At 36.2% G+C, this 27,225-nt stretch overlaps 3 protein-coding genes across 3 annotated transcripts; all 3 read left to right on the top strand.

Moving 5' to 3' along the window:
• Positions 1–3,768: 3,768 nt before the first annotated feature.
• LOC141796483 (troponin I, fast skeletal muscle-like) lies at positions 3,769–4,786 on the top strand. Its single transcript, XM_074677639.1, has 6 exons — positions 3,769–3,776; positions 3,861–3,900; positions 4,063–4,191; positions 4,284–4,373; positions 4,453–4,626; positions 4,709–4,786. The coding sequence occupies exons 1-6, from the start codon at positions 3,769–3,771 to the stop codon at positions 4,784–4,786; spliced, it is 519 nt and encodes a 172-aa protein (XP_074533740.1).
• A 3,473-nt stretch (positions 4,787–8,259) lies between these two features.
• On the top strand, positions 8,260–14,509 carry LOC141796728 (troponin I, fast skeletal muscle-like). Its single transcript, XM_074677983.1, has 6 exons — positions 8,260–8,319; positions 12,165–12,201; positions 12,286–12,414; positions 12,516–12,605; positions 12,796–12,969; positions 14,432–14,509. The coding sequence occupies exons 1-6, from the start codon at positions 8,312–8,314 to the stop codon at positions 14,507–14,509; spliced, it is 516 nt and encodes a 171-aa protein (XP_074534084.1). The 5' UTR covers positions 8,260–8,311.
• A 2,190-nt stretch (positions 14,510–16,699) lies between these two features.
• LOC141796727 (troponin I, fast skeletal muscle-like) lies at positions 16,700–21,472 on the top strand. The gene is made up of 7 exons (XM_074677982.1): positions 16,700–16,931; positions 18,020–18,052; positions 18,227–18,263; positions 18,648–18,776; positions 20,675–20,764; positions 20,849–21,022; positions 21,121–21,472. Exons 2-7 carry the CDS (start codon positions 18,045–18,047, stop codon positions 21,196–21,198), a joined length of 516 nt encoding a protein of 171 aa, XP_074534083.1. The 5' UTR covers positions 16,700–16,931; positions 18,020–18,044; the 3' UTR covers positions 21,199–21,472.
• The last annotated feature ends 5,753 nt before the right edge of the window (positions 21,473–27,225 follow it).

The following is a 27,225-nucleotide window of genomic DNA, read 5'->3' on the forward strand; positions in this document are numbered from 1 at the left end:
ATCTGCAATACCTGTCGTCATGTCATTTTATGCAATATCTGTCAGTACAACCCACTAAATGCAATATGGGTTTAATCTCAGCATACCTAAGTGCAATGCCATTTTAAATACTGTTTATTTAAGTGCAATATCTGTTTAACACACCTCATTAAGAGCAATATTCTGTATAATACCTTCACTTAGTGCAATATCCATTCAGAATAGTCCATCTTGCCTGTCTACATCCTTATGTAAATAGTTCTGTTCTTCTTATTCCAACTTTTGTTTCATGTAAAGAGCAATGGTAAAACCAAATTCCCCCCCTGGGATTAATAAAGTATTCCTGATTCCTTAGGTGAAATTTTTGACAGCTCTTTCAGTTTTTATAAGCTTTTTTTTTCCTCACAGAGGAGCTTCTTCTGGAGTTTTCAGAAAGGGTCCAGGTCTACGTACCTCTAAATGAGCTAAAGAGTCTTTCTTGTGTCAGTTGATCCTCACTGGTAATGTAATCCGGTAACACTCCCAACTTTTAAAGTTTAATATCATAGCTTTACAAAATCTTTGAATCCTAGTTCAGCTTGATGTCTTTGTTTAACTGTCTTTTGTCTGCCATATTGTTCTTACTTTTTCAGTGTTAGCCTTTGTTTAAGTCATGTTTGATTAGTTAAAGTGGGTTTATTTGCTTTGTTTGATAAGAAAATAAGAGAAAACAGACAAAACATGAACCAGCCCAATCTGAGAATAGGGATTTTTAAGGGGTAAAGCAGGAGACATTTCTCCACCAGAGGGGAAAAATAAATAGTTATGGATTAAATAATCCATAGCAGTGTTTAAGTTTATGATCTATGATCCAGGAGGTGATAAAGTCTCAACAGTCTTTGTTTATCTCTGCTCTTCTCCAGATCCCTTCACGTCCTGTCCCTCTGAGGACTGCTGACCACTTCACACTGACCAGGCGTCAGAAAAGGGCAATTTACGAGCTGAGCGGTCAAAGGATGAAGGTATTTCAGGAGCTCATTGGCCTGGTTGGTCTCTGAGTTCCTCGTGGCCATAAAGAGGAACCTCCAAACCTGGTCCAAGCACATATATACCCCCGGAGAGGACTTTTTTTCAGTCTTTGACTCCCTCACTGTCTCCCTGTCCTTGTGTCAGTCTCTGCCGCCCTCCTCATCGTCACTTTGAAGGTGAGAAACTCTTTTACTTGGTAGATTAGATTATGGCTGTGAAGGGAAGTGAAGTGATGCTCAGAACCAAGAGGCCTTAAGCATGATACTGCAGATTGGTTTGGGGAGGTGAATCAAAGTATTTCCTGTTGGTTTTCAAAATCAAAGGACCAAAATTCAAATTTGATGTTACTCTATAAGTCTTAAGTTTCCCAGAAGTGGCTATGCCAAGATGAAAACGGTTATTTAAAAAGTTGAAATATATTTTCATTCGGTCTTTACTGTTTTAAACTAAAGATTTACTCTGAAATTGAACTTCTCAAAATTTCTCCCCCATTTCGACTCTCTAATATCTAAAACCTCAAAAAGAGCCCTGTGGAGTATCTTCTCTTTTAGTTAAAGATGCTTTGTTTTCTAACTTTTGCATTTGTAGAGAAGTCAGAGTTTGGTGTGGATGCTTCTTCTCTGCTCCACCTTTTCTGTCTCATTAACCCCCGCTGTGTCAGATTACTTTAAGGTGCAAAATAGCCTCAGTGTCGGATTACAGGTGACAGGTGATGACGTCAGAAATCACTGATCCTACAAAAAAAAAAAACATCTCTCAAACTGACTTTTTACAAATAAGATAACAGTGAAAAAAGTAATTAACAAAACTTTTAAATAATTTTTTAAAGAAAAAGAAGAGAAAGTCACATTATAGATGAAGCTTGGTTTTTAAAGCTGTAATCAATCACAATTTGTCTCATCGTTTTTGACTCATCTCTGCTGTTAGGTAAGCTCTAACTCAGTGTCTACTGCTGCTCATAAAGAAATCATCATAAATGTCAACGTTGACCTTTGACCCTTGAGCCGGGATTAGCATTGACCTGATTGCTTCAGGTCTTGGGTCAACAACATGGTGACCAAATCCTGAGGTTTCTATTTCTGAAACAGAGAAATGACATAAGACCCCCATGCAAAAGATGGGCCCCAAGAAAGGCCCCAGACTTCAGGTGGAGGAGCTCTGGGACTGACAGAGAGTTTTTAAAAGGGGGGTGTTCTGCTCAACTCTCAGGCTCTACACTGTCCCAGAGGTAGCTCTGTAGAAGAAGCTCAAAAAACTCATATTTTTCGAGGCTGCTGTCTTTGTAAACGCTTAATTCAGCTACTGTCTCTTTAACAATCCAGACATTCTAGAACCCAACACACTCAACCCAACATTCTAGAATCCTCCTATCATTCCATTCCTTTGGTCCTAAACTGTGTGTCTGCTCTTCCACCAATGAGCATGTCTATTTTGAACCAACCAGTCAGATCAGCCTGAAGTCTCAAACTGAGATAATTCCTACACGCAATTCAGTTCATCTCACTTTAAGACTTAAATAGAGTATTAAACATCCAACAATTTAATTTAACGTCTATTTTTACATTTTGAAACAGCATGATACTCCAACTCTGACATCTTTGAAAATGCTTTATTATATAAACCATTAAAACTTTTATGCTTGGGATTTTTCTATTTGATATACAGTCAGAATGTGTTATATAATTCTATTTCAAATTATATTTTGTGATTTAACAATGAAAATAAAAATAAGTATCATGTAGCTTCACAAAGCAGAGATGAAGTAAAACACCCAGATCCGTCCTTGAAAACAAGATTTGACATTTAGCATGCTATTTCTCTGAAACTGTATTATAAATGTGATACACTATTTCGCTCTGAAATTGATTGTTTTTTACAAAAAAAAAAAAAAGCTATTTGAACTTTTAGAAAAAAGGTAAAATCACAAAATAAATAAATAAATAATTTAGTCGTTAAATTAACATAAATTAATTCGAACAAGATTAATTGGATGATATGTTACAAGTTTTTTTATTTATTCATTTATAATTTATTTATTTATTTAATTATTTTTGAGAAATTAGGCCACTAATGGAAGAAATAAGATAATGAAATTTCAAGATTTGAATTTTAAGTGTGTTTAATGTGACTTCTTAAAAAATAGAATAAATAAATAAATAAATAAATAAACATAAATAAAGTCAAACAAAATTAATTGGACAAACTGTAACAAGGCTTTTTTATTAATTTATTAATTAATTTATTTATTTATTTATTTAATTCTTTATTTATTTATTTATTTTTGATTTATTTATTTATTTATTAATTTTATGAGAAAGAAGCCCTCTAATGACAGAAATAAGACAATGAAATTTCAAAATTTGATTTAAAAAATTTAATTTAATGTGACTTCTGAAAAAATAAAAAAGAATAGATACATAAAAAAAATAAATACAGAAAAATAAATGAATAAACAAATAAATACATCAATAAATACATAAATAATTTTCGAAAAGTTACTCATTTTTGCAAAGTGATTGATGTTTTGTGCAGTATTGGAGTTTTTTTTTTTGATTTGTTCAAGACCCTTAATGTGTATTTCTGTTCAGTGTTAGGCAGCATATACATGATGTCGGAGATCTCTTTAATGAAAAAAACATATTTGTGACAAAAAAAAGAAAAAAAAATTACTGCAGTACACCAAAAGAAATGGGTGTGTTTTAAGCGTTTGAAATTCAGTTTTAAGTTTTTTTTTCTGTTTTTTATTTTTACAGCAGAGAGAGAAACAAAAAGGAAGCCAAGATGTCTGAGTGAGTATGATCTCATCATGATTTTATAGTAACAGCAACTTGTACAACCAGAATGAGCATTAACTCAGTTTTCTTTCATTTCAGGGGAAAGAAGATGACATCGAGCCGCAGGCATCATCTCAAGGTAACAAACAACATGAGAAAATAAACTAAATTCATCCCAAACGTGGACACAAATGTATCATATCTGAGGGGTTAAATCTGTAACATGAAATGTTAAAATGTGAGCGTATTGTGGAAGAGTTTGTGTAATACTTGAGCATGTTTTCTGTTTCTCGACCTGCAGAGTTTGATGCTGCAGATTGCTGCTAACTGGCTGGAGCAGGAAGCCACTGAAATCGCCGCCGCCAAAGAAGCTTACATGGCCGAGAACTGCCCCAACCCCGACCTGAACGGAGACCAGGCTGCTCTGATCGTAAATAAAACGTTGTTAAACAGGGAAAAAATGTGACTTTCATTCTTTTAAAGAGGAGAAACATCCTCAGAAAATGTTTGTGTCTCTGTTAGGAAATCTGCAAGAAGCTGTACCAGTCTCTGGACAAGATCGATGAGGACAGGTACGACGCCGAGGCCAAGGTGGCCAAGACAGACAAAGAGGTAATTCTGAAGAGGACATGTTTATTTTTGGTTGATGCATCCTGCAGCAGTTTCTTGAACTATCTCTGTGAACTTTCAGATCGAGGAATTGAAACTGAAGGTGGTCGAGCTGGCCGGCGTGAAGAAACCTGCCCTGAAGAAAGTGCGTATGTCCGCTGACGCCATGCTCCAGGCTCTGCTGGGAGGAAAGCACAAGGTGACCATGGACCTGAGGGCCAACTTGAAGCAGGTCAAGAAGGAGACCAAGGAGGAGGTGAGTCGCACACATCCTCACACTTTTAACCTGTTACAGACACACGAGCTGCTTCACCGTGTTGGATCTGTCTCATTCTCAGGCTGCTGATGGCGTTGGCGACTGGCGTAAGAACATTGAGGACAAAGCCGACAGGAAGAAGATGTTCGAGACTTCTTAAAGACTTTCAAATCTGGGCTTCTGCTTCCCTTTCCTCTGTTACATCTGACCTTTTTCATGGAAGAATACTCGTGCCATTAAATTTGTTTTTTTGGAATAAGGCACCGCTGTCACACTGCCGTTATTTGCCGACCGATGTTTGGAAGTTTAGACCTAGTTTTAGTTGTTTTTTTTTTTTCATTAAAGATACAGAGTTTTATTGGAGCAATTTATGAGCGTGGCATTTTAAATGTACTACAAAAAAATGGTTGAATTACAAAAATTCTGCCTAATTTTATGAGAAAAGTCTAAGTATTAGAAGAATACGGTCGCAAATTTACAAGATAATATAGTAAGTGGGCAATTATTGAGTATTTTACTATAGCTGTGAAGTCCTGAAGTGGCCAAAAAAGGAATTTTCTTTTTTTAAAGCTACATTTTAGCAAGAATAATTAAATTATCCACCTTTCTCATTTTTTCATACAATTGATTACTCTTTCTCCCCATTTTTTGCTTTTTTGGTGAAAAGTTATGATTTAATTTCTTGAGATTTTTTATGACAATACTTAAAAACTGTTTTTCTTTTAGCAGCCCTAATTCTCTGTTATATTATCTAGATGTTGGAACTGGTCACAGATATTGAAGCCTGTTACCGAAGCAATTTTTCTCTACCAATCAATCATCAAAGCTAAAAATATAAAATAATATAGTCCACCTTTAAAGAAAACAGGTTTCACGGCTATAATTTAGACTGTTATGCTCAGAAAGAACCACAGGATGTCAGCAGAGAGCCTCTCACGCTCTCTGTCAGGGTCACCTTTTAGCAAACTATCATCTTTGTTGACTCTGAGGGGAAGCTGTATTTCAGAGCCCAAAGTTTCTCTCTAAAACAAACAAACAAACAAACAAGAAAACAATTCAAATTCACCACCAAAAGAAGCTGCAGCGACCTGAAGCTCAACAGATGGTGAGTATTGTTTATTTTATTCTTATCTTGGTTTTTATTGCATGACTTCCTGTCAAACCATCTTATTCTGAGAGAGTTTCACTTGCTTTGAAATCATCTGCACCGTTCATAGAATACGAATACTTAAAAATTATAAGTTTCACAATTTCAGAAATATTATTTTTCCTTATTTTCTTGTTTTCCTGTCTTCTATCCCCTCTTATTTGAAATGATAACTGCAACTCCTTTAGAAATAAGCTGCAGAGCATGAACAAAATGTCTTGGTGTGATGCGCAGATATTCTGCGATCACGTCCAGGGATTCCTGGTTAATGCAACTGCTTTTGCGCTTTTAAATAGTTCCACTTTGATTTCTTTCTCTGCTTCATACAGGTCCTGTTCAACAGGACACAACATGCACAACATCCCTTAGACCAGTAGTCCCCAACCTTTTTTGCGCCACGGACCGGTTTAATGTCAGACAATATTTTCACTGAATGCTTCTTCTTCTGTCTCTTCACTGGCTCTTGTAAACTGCCTAAAGAAACTTTCCTAAGATGTTTTTTTTTTTTTTTCCATTTTGCTAGATTGAGAGTTAGGCATCAAGAACTGGTACTGGTCCACAGCCCGGGGATTGGGGACCATTGCCTTAGACTAAAGACGTCTTTACATAAGAATTTTTCATTTGGGGGAGATATTGAAAAGTAAAGTAAAGTATTTTTCTTTTTTTATTGCTGGATTTACACACTTTGCTTCAGAAGACAAAATCTTCTTTGTAGATTTCTAACTGGTTTCCTGTGTGATGATATTATTTCTGACTTGTTGTGATGATGTTTTACGACTGAGCTTTTCACGCTGCTCTGATGCTCCCTCTGCTAAGCTGTGGGTTTGTGGGTTTGAGGTGCTGAATCTGGGAGCATTAACCAGCTCCTCCTTCATGTTGTGTAACAATCGCTCCATCCTTCCCTTCATTCTCTGTCTGGGAGGGGAACCTGATAGCGCCTCCTGTCCACTGAGGCCACTTCCTGCGGCACAAATTTACGAGGTTCCTTGGAGACTTGCTGCGGTATTTCTGGAGCCTGCCGGCCCATTGGTCTAAAGTGTGTGTTACCATAAAGAGGGCTGACTTTTCTGCTGAGCCAGCACTTCACACCCTATATACCCTGTTTAATCTTTACTGTTTAGGACTTGGCAGAGCCTCCCCCCCTTCTTCTTCTCCGTGTCCGTCGTCCTCGTTGTCCTGGTCCCTGTAGCTCCGTTCTCTCCGGTAGGAAACAGAGAGTCTCTTTGAGGTCCGGTCCACAGGTGGGACTCGGATTGTGTGTTTTTTTCTGCACAGGTGTTTTCGTGTGGTTTGTGGAGGAGCAGCTACAGGTGTGACCTCTGACCTCTGAGGCAGGAGGAGATTATTGGACTTTCTGAAGGACGCTGTAGGACGTGGAAGTAATCGTGGGACGTGAAACTTAATATTAAAGTCGAGCTGAAGCCAAGTCGTTAGTTTGTGGTTTCATTTTTGCACGGTGGAGTTTGTCACGTTTGGTTTGTTAGATGAAAATCTTACAGGTTGCTGGTTTTATTGCGTTTTCTGGAAGTTTTGCATGGTTTGGAGAAATTTAAAGCTAAGTTTTTTAAAATTGAAAAAATGGAAGTCTGGATTTCAAAATTTAAAAAGATAAAACAATTACTTACACAAAAATTATCGATACAATTGAAATTCCTGCAACTATTTGATGACTGTCCTTTAGGATTTTGAAAGAAATGAACAAATTTAACATTTAATTTCCAAATATTTGGGACAAATTGAATATTTTCAAGAGAAATCTGCAGAGGAGCATGAAAAGGATCCATTTTTTCTTCAGAAACGGTTAAATTTGCTTCTTCAAGATTAATATTTTGGTATCGATTGAACGTATCCTGTTTTATTTGGGTTGTAACTTGACGCTTGTTGTGATTAGAGATGATTAGCTGGATTGCAGTTTTGTGTTTTTGAGTTATGGATGACAACTTTGGGCTGAATTAAACAAGAAAAAAAAAGCACAAAGGTAAACAGATTGTGTTGTAAGGCCTTTAAGATGATCTGCATTCAGGCTTTCCAGCCTCTGCGTTGATGTTATTTATACGTTTTAATTGTTTTAATCTCATAAATTGAGGTGTGAAGCTGTTTCTGGCCTCGCCTCGCTGCCGGCCCGCCGTTTGCATGCTTCCAGGATGTTGGCATTGGTGTTAACGGCTCTCACCGCGTGCTTCGCGCCACATTTGGAGCCTCTGCCGGTGGCATTTCGTGCTGGGCCCTTCGGCTCGCTGGAAGAAGCTGAATTCCAGGCAGAACGTCTTCAGAGGGGCAACTGTTCCCCTGCTCCTGACCCCGCCTGTCCAAAATTAGCCGGTTTGTGATCGCTGGCAGCCGGTTTTCCATGATAGTGGAGCGTATCGTGTTTCCTGCCGGGAGGTCAGAGGTCACTGATTGATAACCGGGGAGGGAACCGGACCCGTAGAGATCAGCTGTGGACAGTCAGAGAGCTTTCTGTGAGCTGTCTGCTCGTGTTTAACTGATGACTGTTTGCTGTCTCTGAACAGGGCGTGAAGAGCAACAACCGCCAACATGTCTGAGTGAGTACTTCTTCTTTTCTACATCCTTCCTTTAAAATTCCCCCCTTATCTTCCTTTCTCCTCTTTAACATATTCACCTTGAGCTCTCCCTTTTCTGAAATCCTTTTCCTGTGTCATATTTCTTTTTTCTTGACTTATCTCTTCACCTAATATTTCTCATCCTATCTCTATGAATGCTCCTCCTTCTCTTTCTACACTTTTAAAGCTCCTGCTGGAAGATTTTAACTTCATGTGAAACAGATGAAAAACACAGGGATGCTTTTTCTCGACCTATGGCAGCAAACAAAACATTCAGCAGCAGAAATAAAAGTTTTTAAATAGTCATCTTTAAAATCTGTAACCAACATGAGGGGGTAGGTGTCAAAGCTGATGGCTGACAGCACAAATTCAATATTTGATTGCTTAGAGGAAGCGGAATGAGAAATATTAGGTCAAACATCTTGCCTTGGTGTGCTGAGGAAAAAATCATCAAGAAACGAGGTGTACAGCTTTGTCCACAGGGGGTGCCATAAATCTCCAACAGGAGCTTTAAATAATTTATTGTATTTTATTTAACCCACTGAGATCAAGATATCTTCTACAAAAAAAATAATATTAAAATAAAATTTTAAAATAAATAAATAAAATAAAATAAAATAAAATTAAATTATTTTTTTTTTAAAAAGTGGTGGCAGTATACAATAAATTAGAATACACATTTTGTGAGTGCAAGGTGTTTTGCAACTTTCTACACCTCTTACTTCTCCTGCTGTCTCGTATTTCATCTTTTACTTCAACTACATAAGTTTCTCTTTATTCAACTAATTTTTCTGTTTTCACACCTTCCATCGCTCCCCTGGTCATGTTTTGCCGCTGCTTCTTCCTCCTGTTTTTCCTCATTTTTTATTTTATTTCTATCAATTTTTCTATTTATTCTTACATTACATTAAGGGGTGCATTCATTCTTCAAAAACCAAAGACACGAACAAATGCCAAATTGCATTGTCTATCGTTTAAAAGAGTTAATTTATGGAATTCCTCATCCAAATAAATAAAAACTTGAAGTACATCAAAAATACTAAAAAGACTTTACAAAATTCATATCATTCAAAAATACGCATCGGAAAATACTAATTAATAGGTTTGACATTTTACACACTTAGTTCAAATTGCTACTAGCAATTTTATGCACTTATTTTGTTTATCTACAAAATTAGCAACATCTTCAAAGTAGCTACCCAACGAAATAATCATTTGCAAGATTTTTTGTTCTAACCTACATTCGATATCAGTGATCAGATTATTGGTTTCCCTTTCCTGTTTACACATTTGTAGCATGTAGTGAAGCCGATTACCCAGAAATCCATTAGCATGTCTCTTATTGCCTGATGCTAATAATCAATCTCCACATTTTATAATACTGAGTGAAATATCTGAAATATCAGCTGCGTTAATTTAGCGTCTTTCTGACAATACTGCTGATAAAACCATCTAGAGACACAGAAAAGAGAAACTATGGTAGGTGAGGCAGGACAAACCATCTTATGTGCATTTCTGTTACTTTTCTTTCTTCTTTTCCTTCTTCTACTCATGCTTCCATCTTTTTTTTCTTCTATCACTTTATCCTTATCTTCTTTTATAACTTTCTTTCCTTCTATTAATTCTGTTTCAACTTATTTTGCAGCTGTTATTTCCACTAACTACTACTAATTAACTACTAATTACTGCTCTTACTTCTCTCTTGTTGTATGCTGCACCAAAATAATTTCCCCCCTTGGGGATCAATAAAGTATTATCTTATCTTATCTTGTCTTATCTTATCTTATCTTATCTTATCTTATCTTATCTTATCTTATCTTATCTTATCTTATCTTATCTTATCCATTATAATTCTTGTGTTGCTATTTTTTGTTTAGTATCTGCTAAATGTCCTCTTGCTCTATTTTTGGTGGATTTAAGTTGTAGGACATGTCAGAGGCCAGTTCTGGAGTATTTTAAGACATCACCGAGAGACAAAACTTTAAAACAGCTGATAATCTTCAGAGAGTCTTGGGTAGTCCAACTGTAAATCCTAAAACAAATAAATAAACCTAACTCCGGTGGACTAATGGCGCTCCCATTGCGTCTGAAATGCGTCTAAAACTGATCTGAACACATGTGGAGGCTGCAGTTCAGTGTGAAGGTCAGCCTTTAGCCTCATGTGACAGCTGCTGTAGTGTTGCTGGAATGTCTGTGAAGAAACCTGATCGAGCAGGATGCAACACATGGTTTCAAACTGTTTTACCGCCTTAAATCTTAAATCAAGGTTTCTGAGAGCAGGGATGTGTTTCTTTCCCTGTCAGGGTTGTCAGCTGTGCCCACAGAGCAAGTCACATCCCAATTATCCCAACTAACTTTACATTGTTTCACCTTTTCACCACCTTTATGCTAAGCTAGGCTAGCTAATGCAAGATGAGTCTTCATTAAGATAAACCAGTTGAGCTTATTGTGATGCTGGATTTCCTAGCTTGTCATAAACATAGGTTTGCTGATCTCTACAGTTCCCATGCTATATGCTAAGCTAGGTTAACAACATGGTTGCCGTAAAAAATATACAACAAAATGTTAATGAACAAGCTTGTAAATATGTTTTTAAGTGTTTTATTGTCAAAAAGCAATTGCAAAGTGGCTATTCCCCACTGAAACCAGTCCCAATGCTAAGCTATGCTAATTACCTGCTTCATTTAAAAAATCTAATTAACCAGTCAAAAAGCAAGCTTGTTAATAGTTTTGACAGTTTTATATCCCAATGTTATTTCCCTATGCTAAGCTAACTAGAGATAAGCTAACCCAATTATAGATTAGCTTATCTCTTCATTTTCCATGTTTTTATGCTAAGCTAGGCTAACTACGTGTTTGCTGAGAAAAATCTAACAAAATGTTGATAACCAAGCTTGCCAATAACCAAATATGTTTTGATAGTTTCATTGTCCAGTAGCATTTGCAAAGGTTGCTATTCCCCACTCAAACCAGTCTCAATGCTAAGCTAGGCTAGCTAATGTAAGATGTGTCTTCAATAAGATAAACCAGTTGAACAATGAGCCTTTGATACTGGATTTCCTTGCTTGTAATAATTATAGGTTTGCTGATCTCTTCAGTTCACATGCTATATGCTAAGCTAGGCTAACTACATGGTTGCTGTGAAAAATACAACAAATTTTTAATAAGTTAGCTTTTAAACATGTTTTGATAGTTTTATTGACAAATAGCATTTGCAAAGGTGGATATTCTCCACTGACACCAGTCTCAATGCTAAGCTAGGCTAACTACCAGCTTCATTCAAAAATCTAATTCACCAGTTAAAAAGCAAGCTAAAATTTTTTGAAAGTTTTATTTCTCTATGTCGAGCTAACTACTATTAATAGTAATAAGAATCAGACTTGTAAACATTTTTACTAGCTAGCTCCTCTGCTGTTGTCCTTACATTTAAGCTAAGCTAAGCTAAGCTAACTACCTGCTGGCTGTAAACAAAACATTGATAAATACGTTAATAAGAAGCTTGTAAACATATTTGACAGTTTTATTCCCAACAACTAGCCTGGATAGCTCTTCTCCTCTGTTGAAAGTCTGAATGCTAAGCTAGGCTAATTAGTTCCTTACTGTATTATTAACAGACAACATAACTGGTTACTTGCCTTAAAAACTTCTTACTGGGAAAAGGTTAAAGATTTGTTATAGTTTGATAAATTCAGGCTAGTTGTCTTGTCTTTGTTTCTTTTTTATGCTAGGCTAGGCTAACAGGCTGCTAGCTTTAGCGCTCTAAATTTCTCTGAAATATTCTTAATTTGTCTCTTCCCCTTCTTCTTCTTCTGATCTTTTTCTTCCAGAAAGAAAATGACCTCCAGCCGCAGGCATCATCTGAAGGTAAGAAAAAAACCATCATGCTCTTATTTTAAGAGATACCAGGACAGTTTATCTTCACGTTGGTTATCTTTGGCTTCTCTGCAGAGTTTGATGCTTCAGATCGCTGCAAACTGGATCGAGCAGGAGAAGAAGGAAATCGAGGAAGCTAAGGAGGCCTACATGGCAGAGAACTGCCCAGCTCCTGACACCAGCGGAGACCAGGCCGCCCTCATGGTGAGGGACGACCGTGGATTTTCTTCTACCTTTTTGACCTTTACCTTTCACCACTAAATGCTGGACTTAGTGACAGTATTTGTCTATTCATGTCTCAACAGGAAATCTGCAAGAAGCTCCATGCTGCTATCGACAAGGTTGACGATACGAGGTATGACGCTGAGGCCAAAGTGCAGAAGGCAGACAAAGAGGTGAGACACTAAATGACCTAAGGTGACCTCCGTTTTCTGGTCTATTTCTCAATTAAAAACTGACTCAACTAAAAACTGACACATGATACTCAGTGAAAAAAGCTCTGTAACAGCAAGAACTCTTAAAAACTCAGGTTATATTTTTATATTTGACCTCTACAAAGTCGTTCTGATGTTTCGCTGTCTTCAGATCGAGGACTTGAAAATGAAGGTGGTCGAGCTGGCTGGCGTGAAGAAACCTGCCCTGAAGAAAGTGCGTATGTCCGCTGACGCCATGCTTCAGGCTCTGCTGGGAGGAAAACACAAGGTGACCATGGACCTGAGGGCCAACCTGAAGCAGGTCAAGAAGGAGGTCAAAGAGGAGGTGAGGACAAGGGAAACTGTTGGGATTTTTGTAGGTTTTTTATTAGCTTATTTTCATTTATTTATTTATTTATTTATTGTTATTATTATTAATTTTATTATTATTATTATTATTATTATTATTATTATTATTATTATTATTATATTTGATTTATTTATTTATTTTTTTTATCTTTGTTTATTTTATCTTTTTTATTATTTTTTTGGGGTGGGTTTTTGCCTCTTACTGTTTTTTTTTAATATATATATATATATATCTACAGTCCTGCAGTGAAGTGCTCAGCTTCTTTAGCAAGTAAAATCCTGTTTTCCACAATGTTCCTTCAATGCTCCCTGAGATTTAGATTCCCAAGCTGATCAAATTCATGTGCTTTTATCTGGTTGGATTTGGACACAGAATCTTGACGTTCACAGTTGTTCTTCTGCTTGTCATTGATTAAAAACATCAACCATCGTTTGATCCAAACAGATCAACGCAGCTTCCTCTAGGCAGCCCATATGGCGACCACTGAGTGTGAGAAGTGTTTCACCCTCAAATTTCTGAGGGCGTTTTTCCATCCCGTTAGTGTAAACTCACCTTTGCACTCAAAATAGGAAGTGTAAGTTAAGACATACAGGCTTTGGGACACAGCATAAGAGTGTCCTCTCACTTTGTGGGATTGTCTTAAAGTTGGGTCTCTGTTTATAATACATCATTAGAAGTTATGGACATGCTTCAGATAACATTTTTTGTGATTTGGGGCTAAATAAATTAAGATTGATTGACTTTTACTACTTTTAGTTTATACATAATGAGCCTTTATGACCTATGAGCATCATGGCATCACATATTCATTATAAATGATTAAAAGAGTGGGGACCCCTAGTGGCCGTTTTTATGTTAGCAGCAACAAAGTAAAAGAATGCAAGTTTTTTTTATTTTTTATTAAGCAGTATTCATCCTAAGAGAAAATAAAAATGCTGGACAGGATGAAAAACAAAAATGTCAACAGCAACAAAAGAAACATGCTTTAAAAATAAGCATAAAAACATATAATATATAAAAAAGAAAAAAATCTGATATGAACTTTGCACCTTGCATCCCCTTCATAATGTAATTTTTGCTAATAAGAAAATAAAAACAGAACTAAACAAATAAAAAAATGCCTATAATAACCTTCTTTTTTTTCCGTTAATTTTGTCTGGTTCAGAGGTTAACATTAAGATCAGGAAAGAATTAAAGTGAAGTAAGTTAAATAATTAATTGACACTCAGTTGAATTTGAAAAAAAAAAAAAATCATCAAAAAAAAATTTGGCTCAAAGAGATTTTTTTGAACTTCTTTCAGGTCAGGGTTGCATAATACTAAAGAAGTTGTACTCTTTATTGTTTCTTTAAGTTTATCTTTATTTATTTATTTTTTTATGCTTCAGAAAATGAAAGTTACGAAACATATTCTCACTTCTCTTCTTCCTCTCCTCACAGTCCACAGAGGCTGTCGGCGACTGGCGTAAGAACATCGAGGATAAGGCTGACAGGAAGAAGATGTTCGAGACTTCCTAAGAGTTTCCTGCAGCATGGAGGAGGACAGTTGGGGGGGGAGACGTCTCCGCCTGAGGTCTGAGTGACTGAAAGTGTCTCTGAGTTCCAGCAGGACACACAGGGACGAGAGTTTAGACACATTCTTGTTATTTTGGTTGGTTTTTGAGATTCCGTCTCCACCGAGGGAGACTGAACTGAAACAAAGGTCAGGTCATCATGTACGCAGATAAAACGTCTTAAAGAGAAAAAAACATCATTTCACAATGTAAAGCTTTTCATGAGTCTTTAGAAATAAATGTTTTGGAATAAGGAAAATTTGTTTGGTATATTTATATTCACTATTTGTCATTCCTCATTTAGTCTTTCCACAGAAAACACTTCTGAAAACTTCATTCGAATTAACTCTGTCTGCCCTAAATTACATCAATTATGCCTAAAGCGAGGGCAAGTAGAAGGTATAGTCAAGTTTCTAATGTAAGGGCAACATTTTTCAGAAGATAAGTGTAAAAATTTAAGAAACACATTGATCAGTTTCAAATGATTTAGATAAAAACAAAAGAATCAGCAGATATTTTTAAAGACCTTTGATTTTTCTTCCCTTTCTTCCTTCGAGTATCTTAAAGGAATAGTTCAACAGAGCTACTTCAGTAAATTGATATCTGCTTAGCCTAGCTTGGCATGATAAATAAAACAGTTAAAACTGCTTCTTTTCCCTGTTTCAAGGAAACAATAAAAAAATAACCTCAGAAGCCCAATAAAGTTCACTGATAAACCTTTTTTCTCCTTCACATACGGAAGCCCTATGCAGCCATACGCTTATTGTAAAATTGAGTCAATTTCATGCATTGCAAAAAAAAAAAAAAATCAGAATATTTCAATTAAAGATCCGGATTAATTTACTCCTCCTAAAACTAAGTCCTCAGTTTAAAAAGCAAAAGTCCATTTTCAGTGTTTGACAAGTCTATTAATGTTTGGAGTAAAGGCAAATATGAAGAGGTGAGTCTTCAACCACTAGGTTGTTGGAGCCCAGTTCGTTACAAGAACCAAATATATATATATATATATATATATATATACAAAAAAACAAGCTGAAATGTAAAAAAAAAAAAAGGAAATAAAACCTGAAATGTAACAGCTGATCCAAAATGTACCAAGTAACTACATTTTGGGGAAAAAAAAATAAAATTTGGACTCAGCATCATTAGTATGAGTTTTTGAAAAGTGCTCTATAGATAAAATGTATAATTATTTTTTTTTCATTCTTTTTATCATTATTATTATTATCATTATTGTTATGATTATTATTATTATTATTATTATTATTATTATTATTATTATTATTATTATGGTGATGATGATGATGATGATGATGATGATGTTTATTTTTATTATTTTCATTCTTTTTATTATTCTTTTTATTATTTTATTATCATTATTATTAATTTTATAATAATAATAATAATAATAATAATAATAATAATAATAATAATTGTTATTATTATTATTATTATTATTATTGTTATTATTATTATTATTATTATTATTATTATTATTATTATTATTACATTTTAGGTCAGTCATTATATTTTGGGCTCAGCACTTTTGTTTTCATTTTTGGTCAGTTTTTGCATTTTGTGGTCGAAATGATGGTCTTTAGCCTTTTTAAAAAAAATTTTTTTTTTAATTACATTTTTTGTCGTTACATATAGGGCTCTATGAGGGCCCCTGAGAACACCTTAGAAAAACTTCAAAGCTACTTCTAACAATCTTAGATCTCTCTAGAACAACATTAAATCAATTAGAAACATCAAAGTTATCTCAAATTACTTGGAACAAATTAAGACCTCCTTCAATCAACATGGAGGCTAATTAGAACTACAAAGTACAACACCAAGGCCAACTTCAAATCCACCAAGAACTATTTACAACAACAACAAATTGTTTTAAGAAATTTTAAAACCAACATCAAAGACATTTACAATCATTTGGAACAAGATCAAAGCTTGAAAGAAAAAATGTAAAACTACTTAGAACAACACCAAAGGCATTAAGAACGACTTAGAACAACATCAAAGCCAGTTAAAACACCAGAGAATCTAAGTGTTGAAATATTTACTGTTCCTGCTTTAAGAACTCTTTGGTGTTTACTCTTCCTGTTCATGGTCTTTATATTTAACTCAAACACTGAATGTGGATCTTCAGGAGAGGCTGAAGCTGCTCACAGGGAGGGCGGTTTGAGAGCAGGGCTGGGTTGGGTATATTTCAGGAGCTCGCAGACCCATTGGTCTGCCCGGGAATCCATTTCCATAAAGAGGATCAGAGTATTTTGCTGAGACATCGAAACCCACCATATATACCGTATTTCATTTTTCACTGTGTGGCTTTGGCAGTGTCTCCTTTTCTTCCACCAAGTGTGTCTTGTCTTGGTCTTCCTCCTCAACAGGTGAGAATTTTAATTTCATTTCATCTCTTTTTTATTTTTGTACTGCAGCTTCTCTGAGAGCAGCATCTTTTGTTAATCAGAGGGAGGAACAGAAATCTGTGCAGCCACATGCCAATCAGACTGTTTCTAAAAATCCTCTTTTAAAGGGGGATCACAGCCGCTTGTTTCTCCACCTTTGACCCATCCTGACATCCAGAGCTCGCTTTCTACATGTTTGTTTCTGACATTTGACCTTCTCCTGACAGATCGGAGATTTATGGGAGTTACTGTGGCAGGTTTCGAGGTCCTGGGACTGTTTGAGAATTTAAGACTTTCTGGGCTTTAAACTGCTCGGCTGAACGCTGAAGCAGACTGTCCTGTCGTTAGGTTTCCTGTAAAGTGGAACGTGATGCTAACAGTGATTCTGGTTTAGATTATCATCGTTTGGCTGCAAGAAAATGATGCTTTTTAATGAATGAAGCGACCAAAAAGCTGTGGTTCAGAAAAAGTCATTTGTTTTAGTTATGAAGAGCCACAATTTTCATCTAAAGTGCTTTAAACAAATGAGCTGAAGAGGAATGGAGCGCTATTTTTTGGTGCAGATTTTCATGAATTGGTGAAGATGTTCAATTAGTGTTTGGTGGATTATCTTCTTGAAGATTTAAAATTGCATGGCTTACAGTTTTGAAAACTCTTGGTAAAATAACAGAAAGTAATATGAAACTGGAATCCTATTAACTAATTATGAGGACATCTCTTCGACATTTCAAAGTAAAAGATATCAGCCTTGAACTTTATTTGACGATCCACCCCTGAAGAATATTTTGAATTAACCCTTAACCCGACCTGGTTGTAAAGTGTCTAAACGTGACACCCGATCCCGAGCGTCCCAGTTTAGTTCAGTCGACGTCGCTGCTCTTCAGCTGTGGCCTCGGATCACGTTACGGCGCAAATATTCCCATCCGTCCATCTTCGTCAGAACATGCTGATCTCAGAGAACCTCACACTGACATCCTGATCTGAACAAGTACGGTGTTCAGCAGGGGTCAAAAATAAATTGAATGTTTCCTCAGCTCAGTGTGGTCTTTGTGTGTGACTTTTTTTCGCAGGTTGTGAACCGCAAAAAACGCCAAGATGTCTGAGTAAGTCTGAACTGCTGAATGCCAGATTGAAGATGTTTCCATTTTACAGTTTATATTTTTTCATAACAGTATAAAAAAATTGCTGTTTTACTTTAGATATAACACATTAAAAAAAAAAGAAATTAAAACAGTGTTTTTAGAGGGTTTGAATCTGACAAACCTTTCTCCAAATAGGAAAAAGCTGACTTCCAGCCGCAGGCATCACCTGAAGGTAAACAAATCACTCGTTACATTGACATTTCCGACCACTCAGGAAAAACAGAACTACATATTTTCAAGAAAATATGAGTAATAGCATAAAAAAGCTGCTAAAGTAAGATTTAATATCCTTCAATATGAGTCCAAAGGGACGCCCAACAGCCTCTCATTTCATCTCCACAAAGGAATTCCCCCTAACAGCTGTTGACTCAACTGTCAATGACTCAAAGTTCGTCATTTTACTGAGCCCTATTTTCAGCTGCAGCTCAATTCATAAACTGCATTCCTCATCAGGTTTCACATGTCCCACACTTTAATAACCAAAGCGTGCCAAACTGTAATAAAAGAAAGTACCAAAGGTTTCTCATGTGTCCTTTTCCTGTCGTTTGTCCTGCAGAGTCTGATCCTTCAGATCGCCCAGAACTGGCTGGAGCAGGAGAAAAAAGACCTTGTTGCTGCCAAGGAGGCCTACATGTCTGAAAACTGTCCCGACCCTGACATGAGCGGAGACCAGGCTGCCCTCATGGTGAGACAGGATCACAGGAATCTTGAAAGAAAGATATGAGACACTTAGCTTAGTCAGGAAAGTAAAAACAAAATGATAGTATAGTACAGAATATGATTAGCCTAGCTTAGCTCAAAGAAGCGCAGCAATGGGAACGTGTTAGCCTGGTATATTAGTACACAAGTAAGTTTTCTGTACAGTTTTGTTGTTGAGCTAAAGCTAAGTTAGGCTATTAGCTTTCAAATACTTGGATATAAACACAATTCTTAACACTTTATCAGCTCTAAATCACACTTTTACCCATAGATAAGATAAAATCAACTGCATGCTTTCAAAAATATATAAAATGGCAAAGATTTGTCCCCAAACAAAAGTTAAAAAGCTTATGAGAGCTAGATTTCTATCTACTGTTCTAGCTAGCTTGTGTTTCTTAAGCTAGCTCGGCAGTGTTTGTATTCCTAGAGCTAAATCACAATGAATTTGATTTTCAGGATCATTAGCCCATTACTGTTAATTAACATACTATTTAAGATATGAAATAGTTTTATGGAGAGCTGGAACAGAAAGAAAAGTGGCTAGCTTGTTTTGCTAACTAGCTATGATTATGAATTTGATTTGTAAATACAAATCTACCACAAAACAAAGATAAAGTACCAAAAATATCAGTGTTATTAAACTAAAAGTGAACAAAAGAAGAATATAAAAAGTCTACCCAACTTGGTCCTCTCAGAAAATATTTGATAATTGGATGTAAGCAAATGTTTTACAATACAACTAGAGTATTTCAAGCTAGTTCAGCAGTCTTTGTATTTCTAGAGCTAAATCACAATAAACTTGGTTTTCTGGATCATTAGCTTGTGTAAACATACCATGTAAGATATAAAATGGTTTTATGGAGAGCTGGAGCAGAAGGAAAACTGATTAGCTTGTTTTTAGCTATGATTTACTAGCTATCTTTGATTATGAATTTGATTTGTAAATACAAATCTACCACAAAACAAAAATAAACCACCAAAAATATCAGTGTTATTAAACAAAAAGTGAACAAAAGAAGAAAAAAGTATACCCAACTTGGTCCTCTCAGAAAATATTTGATAATTGGATGTAAGCAAATGTTTTATAATACAATAGGTGTATTTCAAGCTAGTTCAAGCTGTGTTTCTCAAGCTAGTTCACCAGTTTTTGTTTTCCTAGAGCTAAATAAAAAAGAATGTGGTTTTCTGGATCATTAGCTTGAATCATTAGCTTGTATAAACATACCATATAAGATATAAAATGGTTTTATGGAGAGCTGGAACAGAAAGCAAACTGATTAGCTTGTTTTAGCTATGATTTACTAGCTAGCTATGATTCTGAATTTGAGTTGTAAATACAAATCTACTCCAAAACAAATACAAACCAACAAAAATATCAATGTTATTAAACTAAAACTAAACAAAAGAAGGAGAAAAAAGTCAACCCAACTTTTCCCTCAGAAAATATTTGATGATTGGATGCTAGCAATGCTATACAATACAATACATGTTGACATCTGAATTCTAGCTGCTATTCAGGCTAGCGCATGCTTGGTTTACTTTGTTTCAACTAGAATTGTCCTCATCAAACTAAAGTGTGTTGTGCTAACTTAGAGGAAGCTAAAACAAACTAGCCTTGACGCTTAAGCTAAAATTTATGTTTGCCATTTTATCAGCATTCCCAGACTTCTACTTTGTTATAAGTTAAATATAAATGCACAAATAAATAAATAAGCTTATGGGGAGAGGGATTTAGTGTTGGCTGCTCATAGACAAAGGGATTAGCATTGTTAGCATATCAAAATACAAAAGTTTGAAAAACAGTCTGGAAGTTTTGTTTTAAAGAGATCCACGCTCGTGTATTAACTGGGGGAGTTCTGTTTTTTTTTTTTTGTGTATCTTCAGGAAACTTGCAAGAAGCTCCACGCTCTCATTGACAAGATTGATGAGGACAGGTACGACATCGAGGCCAAGGTTCAGAAGGCTGACAAAGAGGTAAACGCTCTCTGCTCCTGCAGGAATAAGAACGATAAAGAGCTTCAAGAAGACGAAGAATCTAAAAGTAATTTCTTCTCACAGATTGAGGACCTGAAGATCAAGGTGGTCGACCTGGCTGGCGTGAAGAAACCCGCTCTGAAGAAAGTACGTATGTCTGCTGACACCATGCTGAAGGCTCTGCTGGGCTCCAAACACACAGTCAACATGGACCTGAGGGCCAACCTGAAGCAGGTGAAGAAGGAGGTCAAAGAGGAGGTGAGTACAGCGTTTCTTAGATGACTTTTCTTTGGGAGATTTGTGGCTGTAGCGGAGCTTCACGGCGTTCAAACACTGTTTTTGTTTTTCGTGTGCAGCCCACAGAAGCAGTTGGCGACTGGCGTAAGAACATTGAGGACAAAGCTGACAGGAAGAAGATGTTCGAGTCTGCGTAAATGGGTTGCTGCTGTTTTTTGCTCTCTTTGTACGAACTCCACGTGTCTCATATGTGTTGATTTGATCCGGACGTTGCAACAGCAGGTTAGCGTGACTGTGAAGGAGGAGTCGCTCTGTTTGAGGATTTTATTTTATTCCTTTTTTTTTGTTTTTGTTAAGGGAGAGGGAGGCGTGTGGAGAGTTTCTGCAGGTTCACACACTGACAAACACCACCAAGTCTTAAACTCCACACATGTAGCCAAACATTCACACACAAGACGGAGTCATGCTGAAGAACAATAAAGTCCAATATGGAAGAAAATGTCTGGGTTTGTTTTTGTGTCTTTATTTCTGGAACAAGGCTGCACTGTTAACATATTTCGACAAATAACCTTTGACTCTTTTTTTTGATAATACAAAACTGAAACACCTTTATTTTGCTGCTTATAATGTATCTTATGTATATAAATGACTCAGGAAAGATAGATGCAGCACGAATTAAATATTGAACTTCCAGTAAATACTCTTGATCTTTTTTTAACTTTTTATTTATTTATTTATTTATTTTTTTTTTTGATTACTGGGACAAATAGGTTATTTATGTATTTGTTTATTTACATATAAATTAATTAATTAATTTTTCTTAAAACATATAATTTTTTCAGTACTTATAAGGATGACAAGTTATATATATATATATTTAACGTTTCTGTTTTTATATATTGTTTAATTTTTTTTATTTTTTTTTTTTTTTTAGCAGAGTTAGCTTGAAATAAGAGTCTTATCTAAATTTTTAGCAGGTAAACTCCATTGGTCTGACTAGATTTGTACACAGTCTAAATGTGTTTTGGTGAAATAAGGTCATAAGCTGACAAAATAAATATACCATCAGTGTTAAGCTAAATCAGCAAAATCTAGTTTGATAAACACTACCAGACTCTCTGTGTTTCACATAAAAAAAATACTAAAATGAAGCATCTATCTGAATGGTATGCATCACTGCAAATTAAAAAATAAATAAACAAACAAACAAGTAAATAAATAAAGAAAGAAAGAAAGAAAGAAAGAAAGAAAGAAAGAAAGAAAGAAAGAAAGAAAAAAATGTTGAGCTTCTTCAGGAACTAATTGTCATTACTGCCCCTTACTGGACTGGAGTGGAAAAACAAGGAGTGGCAGCTGGGTTAGCACGGCACCTGAAAGATTTATTTTTAACAAAGTAGGTCACAGTATGCCCCGAGCGCTTCTTCTTTTAGTGTTTGCAGTTCCACCAATGGCCACTTGAGGCAGTCTCAAAAAGTGAGTCAATCTCCATTTTACAATGCTGGTTTAGATGCCCATTTCTAGGGCAGAGGTTAATATTTTACAGCCTGGGTATAGTCTCAACAATCAGTGATTTTTTTGTTTATCATGTTGAGGATAACGAGTTAAGCAGAAAACCGTCTTATCATGGGTTCAACCACAGTTTCTGACAGGTGGGTGTATTGTTGGCCTGAGGCAAAGAGGTGGAGCTCAGGTGGGTCTCAAGCCTCCTGACAATTTCTACATGAGCAGAAATATCATTGAGTCAAGATTTAAGATTTGGAGATCTCCATCTTTGGACTTCAAAACACCTCTATAGAAACATAAGGATAACGTGTAAGTAGCAGTAACGTACTTTTAAGCTACTTGACTTCCAACCAGCATCCATCTATTAAGCTTTTTTTTTAATCAGTTCAATTAAAATATAGACTGAGACTTTTTTGTCTTTCTTTTTCTTCTTTTTCATAATTTTATTATTATTATTATTATTTTGTTTTTGTTTAGTTTAAATTGCTTCAGGAATTTTTTGTTGTTGTTTACTTTTTGTTGCTCCAAGTTTTTTTTTTTTTTTTGTCATTGACTTTTTATTGCTTCAGGGATTTTTTTTTATTATTGACTTTTTATTGCTTCAAGGAATTTATTTTATTATTAACTTTTTATTGCTTCAGGGTTTTTTTTTTGTTGTTATTAACTTTTTATTGCTTCAGGGATTTTTTTTTTTTTTGAACAAAACAAACAAAAAAACAAAAAATTGGATATTACATACACCACCCAGCAAAAGCACAAAAGTACACCACTGACAGATATATAAATTATAACACCACAAAAAACAAACAAACAAACGCATACAAAAAAAAAAAAAAAGAAAATCTTTTTTAATTTTAAATATTTAATTTTTTTTTATTTAAAGGGCTGACCCAGACCACTCGTTGTCAAAGTAGGTTCGGGACCCCCTGGGAGGTAGTAAAGCAGTAAAAGGGGGAAGTAAACATAATGATATGATATAAATATATGTGCCTTCCTAAATCAAAAATTACTTACAAGTGCGTATTCCAAAAACCCCCAGAAAATATCGGGACCCCCTGGGAGGTAGTAAAGCAGTAAAAGGGGGAAGTAAACATAATGATATGATATAAATATATGTGCCTTCCTAAATCAAAAATTACTTACAAGTGCGTATTCCAAAACCCCCCAGAAAATATTGGATCTGTTTTTCACATTTTCATGTCGATGACACCTGAAGTGACTAAACCAAAATAACCAAGGTATCAGTGAAGGAAGATTCATTGCACTATGTGTATATAGATAGTATTATTTTTTCTTGATCAGTCAAATTAAGAATATTTTGGTAACTTTTTATCAGTTTTTGGGATTGGCCTGTTGGTGTAATCCCACAGCAAAGGGTTGCCCATCTCTGGGACCACTATTTTGGGGATTGAGGGCTGAACCACTGGTCTCGGCTCTATTCTATGTGTGTGGTCTAGTAAAAGAGAAAATAAAAAGAAGCAATTCACAGATTTTAACAACGTCTCAGAAAAAATTTCGCCAGATTTTTCCAGATAATGTCAGGTCACATATACAGAAATAGTCACTACAACACTGACACCTATTTAATACTTAGATCCAATGTCATGGTGGCAGGATTTTAAAATGTGCTCAACAATATCATTTACAATGAGCCTACACATTCCCAAACAGTAGGTGGCAGTATGCAGTCTACACATACAGGGAGCAACAAGCAGAGCCGCTGTGAGCTGATGGGTACAAATGGTGTCAGATGGTGCTAACATCCCATCCACAGTCTGTGGAGTCTTCATTAGTCACAGAGGAAACATTTAAATGTGAATTATTACATGTTTGTCATGATGGTGGCGCCGTGGGGAAGGCTGAAGGGCGGTGTACTGACGCCACACAGTGACATCTCCTTGGGAGAGACAAAAGTTGATCCAAACCGTTTCTTCTGTGATCATCTGACTCACTGGAGGGAGGGATATTTCTCAGACCAACACACACACACACACACACACACACACACACACACACACACACACACACACTGTGCTCTCACACTCCTTGTATGGTGCCCTCACTTTGGCCCTGCTGGGGGCCCCAAGGCTGTGGGGGTCTCTTAAGTTTCCTCAGCAGCTAACTTTATCCTCTCGGGTCTCAGGGAGGGAATGTGAGGAGACGCCTCAGAGTTAAATCTGGATCTTGTGACTTCACCAAGTGTCCCTTTAAAAAACGCAGCATTTCTCTGAGTCACAGGATCACGGGGTTAAAAACTGACAGTTGGGGTTCATATCGACATAACATTTTGCTGAATTTTGCGATATATCTGGAGCTTTATTGACAAAAATCACAAGTTTCCAGATTCTTAAGCCTCATGTTGATGTTTGTAGAAAAAGTGATCTTGCAAAGGCCTGGTTAAGCCTACAGAAATATGGTCAGACATACACATGGGGAGGGGGACTGTGGTCATTTAGCACAGTCCAACCATCTGTGACATTATCCTGTGTTGTGCAAATGAAAGTTTCATGTTTGCTGCTTCTGTTGTTGCCTATTGAAGGAATTTTAGATATTACTGCTGTATTTAAATCATGCTGCATGCTGTGATAATGCATGCTTATATAATAATATAATACAGACTCTAGTTTTGTTCAATTCCAGGATGTTATTTGTATTTTAAATTATTTTCCCTTTCCTTAAAAACTTTGTTCTATGCATCACTGTCTTCCGTCTTATTTTCCAACATTGATATTCCCGGTGGATGGCAGCAGATTCAGATCAAGAATTTCCCCATACATGGCTCCATTCATTGCTCCGTCAATTATATGAAGTTTGCCAACACCATGAGATGAGAAACAACCCCATGCCATGATGCTTCCACCTCCAAACTTCACTGTTGGTGTAGTGTTTTTTGGCTGATGTACAGTGCCATTTCTCCTCCAAACATGGTCTGTAGTATGACAGCCCAAAAGTTCAGTTTTGGTCTCATCTGACCAGACAACATTCTCCCAGTATTCTACAGGCTTGTCAAGATGCTGTTTAGCAAACTTTAAACCAGCTTCAACATGCCTTTTCTTGAGGAATGGAGTCTTGTGGGCTGAGCGTCCATAGAGGCCATGGTGGTGGAGTGCATTGCCTATTGTTTTCTCTGTAACAATTGTACCTGCTGCCTCCAAGTCTTTCTGGAGCACTTTCAGGGTGGTCCTTGGCTCGTTGAGTACTCTTCTGACTATCCTTCTGACTCCCTGGTCAGAAATCTTCAAGGAGCTCCTGTGCGTGGCCTGTTGATGGTAAGGTGGTGCTTCTTCCACTTGTGAATAATGGCCCCGACGGTGCTGACTGGAATATTCAGGTGCTTTGATATAAGTCTGTAACCAGTTCCATTCTGATGCTGAGCAACAATCAGGTTGTGAATGTCTTCAGAGAGCTCTTTGCCTTTACCCATCATGAGGTGTGTGGTATTTAACTGCTTGGTGAAAAAAACACCTTTTTTATTGGACCATCAATTTGCTCTAGCCCAGCTGATGTTGGTTTGCACTAACTGGAAGTTCAAGTAATAATTACTGACAGATTTCAGGTGGTATGGTGCATTTCCTTGTCAAAGTATTCAGCCTTTCCATGGTGTGTTCAATACTTTTTTCCTGTGTTATCGTACTTAATTCCATATAATCATTATTTATGGACCTGAACGTTGTGATTTCTTTTGGAATCAAAACTTGCACTTTGCTCTTGGATCTTCAATTTAATCTTGGACTTAAGGACTGTACTGTCATCAAATCTGGACTAGCATGGATTTGGACCTGTCTATTATTGTTGTACTGTATATGGTAGTGTGCATACTTGTTTGTTCCAATTTTTCAGTCGCTTGTTTTTCTTGTATTGTTAATAAAAAAAAGTATAAATAAAATTATTTTAAAATCTTTGTTCTGTTTTGTTCTATTCGGTTATTTTTAGATAACCAGGAACTACAGATTGAAACCAGCCTTATGGTCTTCCCCTGGCGTTTTTGCAGAAATGTCAAATAATAAGTGTTATTCCTTTAAACTTAAAAAAAAAAAAAAAAAAAAAAAAAGAATACACAGCAGCATCTTTAAACTCTAACCTACCTTTGCCTGTTCCTTCAGATGCTTTCTGCATATTATAAATACCAAATCCACATTAAAAGACTTCCAAAGGAGTAATTTGAGCTCCAGCAAACCAAAAATAAAGCATCAGGACCGAAACAGCTGCACTCAGACAGAGAACAAACATTTACACTCGTTTGTTCTGCTCATTCAACGTCTTCATGCAGAGATTTATACACCCTCAGGAACACAGAGGGAGCTCCAGGCTAACAGTAGCCCATGACCTCACAGGAGTCAGGGGTCAGGGGTCAAAAGTCAGGGATTTCCTCTTGTACTAACATGGATCTCTTCACTGAGGTAGGTTAAATTTATCTGCTGAAAGATGAGATGCTGTTTGAAGTGAAGAGGTGACTCTGATGTATTTTATTTTAAGGTGGGAGTTTTAAAGTTAAGGTTAGAGGATAACCAGGAAAAAAACTTCCAAAGCTTGTTTTAGTTTGTAAAGATAATGCCAGGATTGATTTAGGGAACAGCTTTCAACTTTGGGAAACAGAAAATCCAAGCATTAACTCCCTGAAAGTTAATATTCTACCAGCTCTTCCTCTAGGTTTTGTAAAATCTGGTTGATACTGAAGAAATAAATAATGAAATATCTTTCAAGGGTTGTTTTTAAAACTA

Source organism: Halichoeres trimaculatus, unplaced genomic scaffold (genome assembly GCF_033239565.1).
Source record: "Halichoeres trimaculatus isolate MK-OKI-2021-1 unplaced genomic scaffold, fHalTri1.1 fHalTri1_scaffold_10, whole genome shotgun sequence".
Lineage (NCBI taxonomy): Eukaryota > Metazoa > Chordata > Actinopteri > Labriformes > Labridae > Halichoeres > Halichoeres trimaculatus.

Coding starts and splice junctions, on each gene's coding strand:
- LOC141796483 (XM_074677639.1), top strand. Junction 4,192..4,283: donor GAGACCAGGCTGCTCTGATC/GTAAATAAAACG, acceptor TGTCTCTGTTAG/GAAATCTGCAAGAAGCTGTA. Junction 4,374..4,452: donor TGGCCAAGACAGACAAAGAG/GTAATTCTGAAG, acceptor GTGAACTTTCAG/ATCGAGGAATTGAAACTGAA.
- LOC141796727 (XM_074677982.1), top strand. Junction 18,777..20,674: donor GAGACCAGGCTGCCCTCATG/GTGAGACAGGAT, acceptor GTGTATCTTCAG/GAAACTTGCAAGAAGCTCCA. Junction 20,765..20,848: donor TTCAGAAGGCTGACAAAGAG/GTAAACGCTCTC, acceptor TTCTTCTCACAG/ATTGAGGACCTGAAGATCAA.
- LOC141796728 (XM_074677983.1), top strand. Junction 12,606..12,795: donor TGCAGAAGGCAGACAAAGAG/GTGAGACACTAA, acceptor CGCTGTCTTCAG/ATCGAGGACTTGAAAATGAA. Junction 12,970..14,431: donor AGAAGGAGGTCAAAGAGGAG/GTGAGGACAAGG, acceptor CTCTCCTCACAG/TCCACAGAGGCTGTCGGCGA.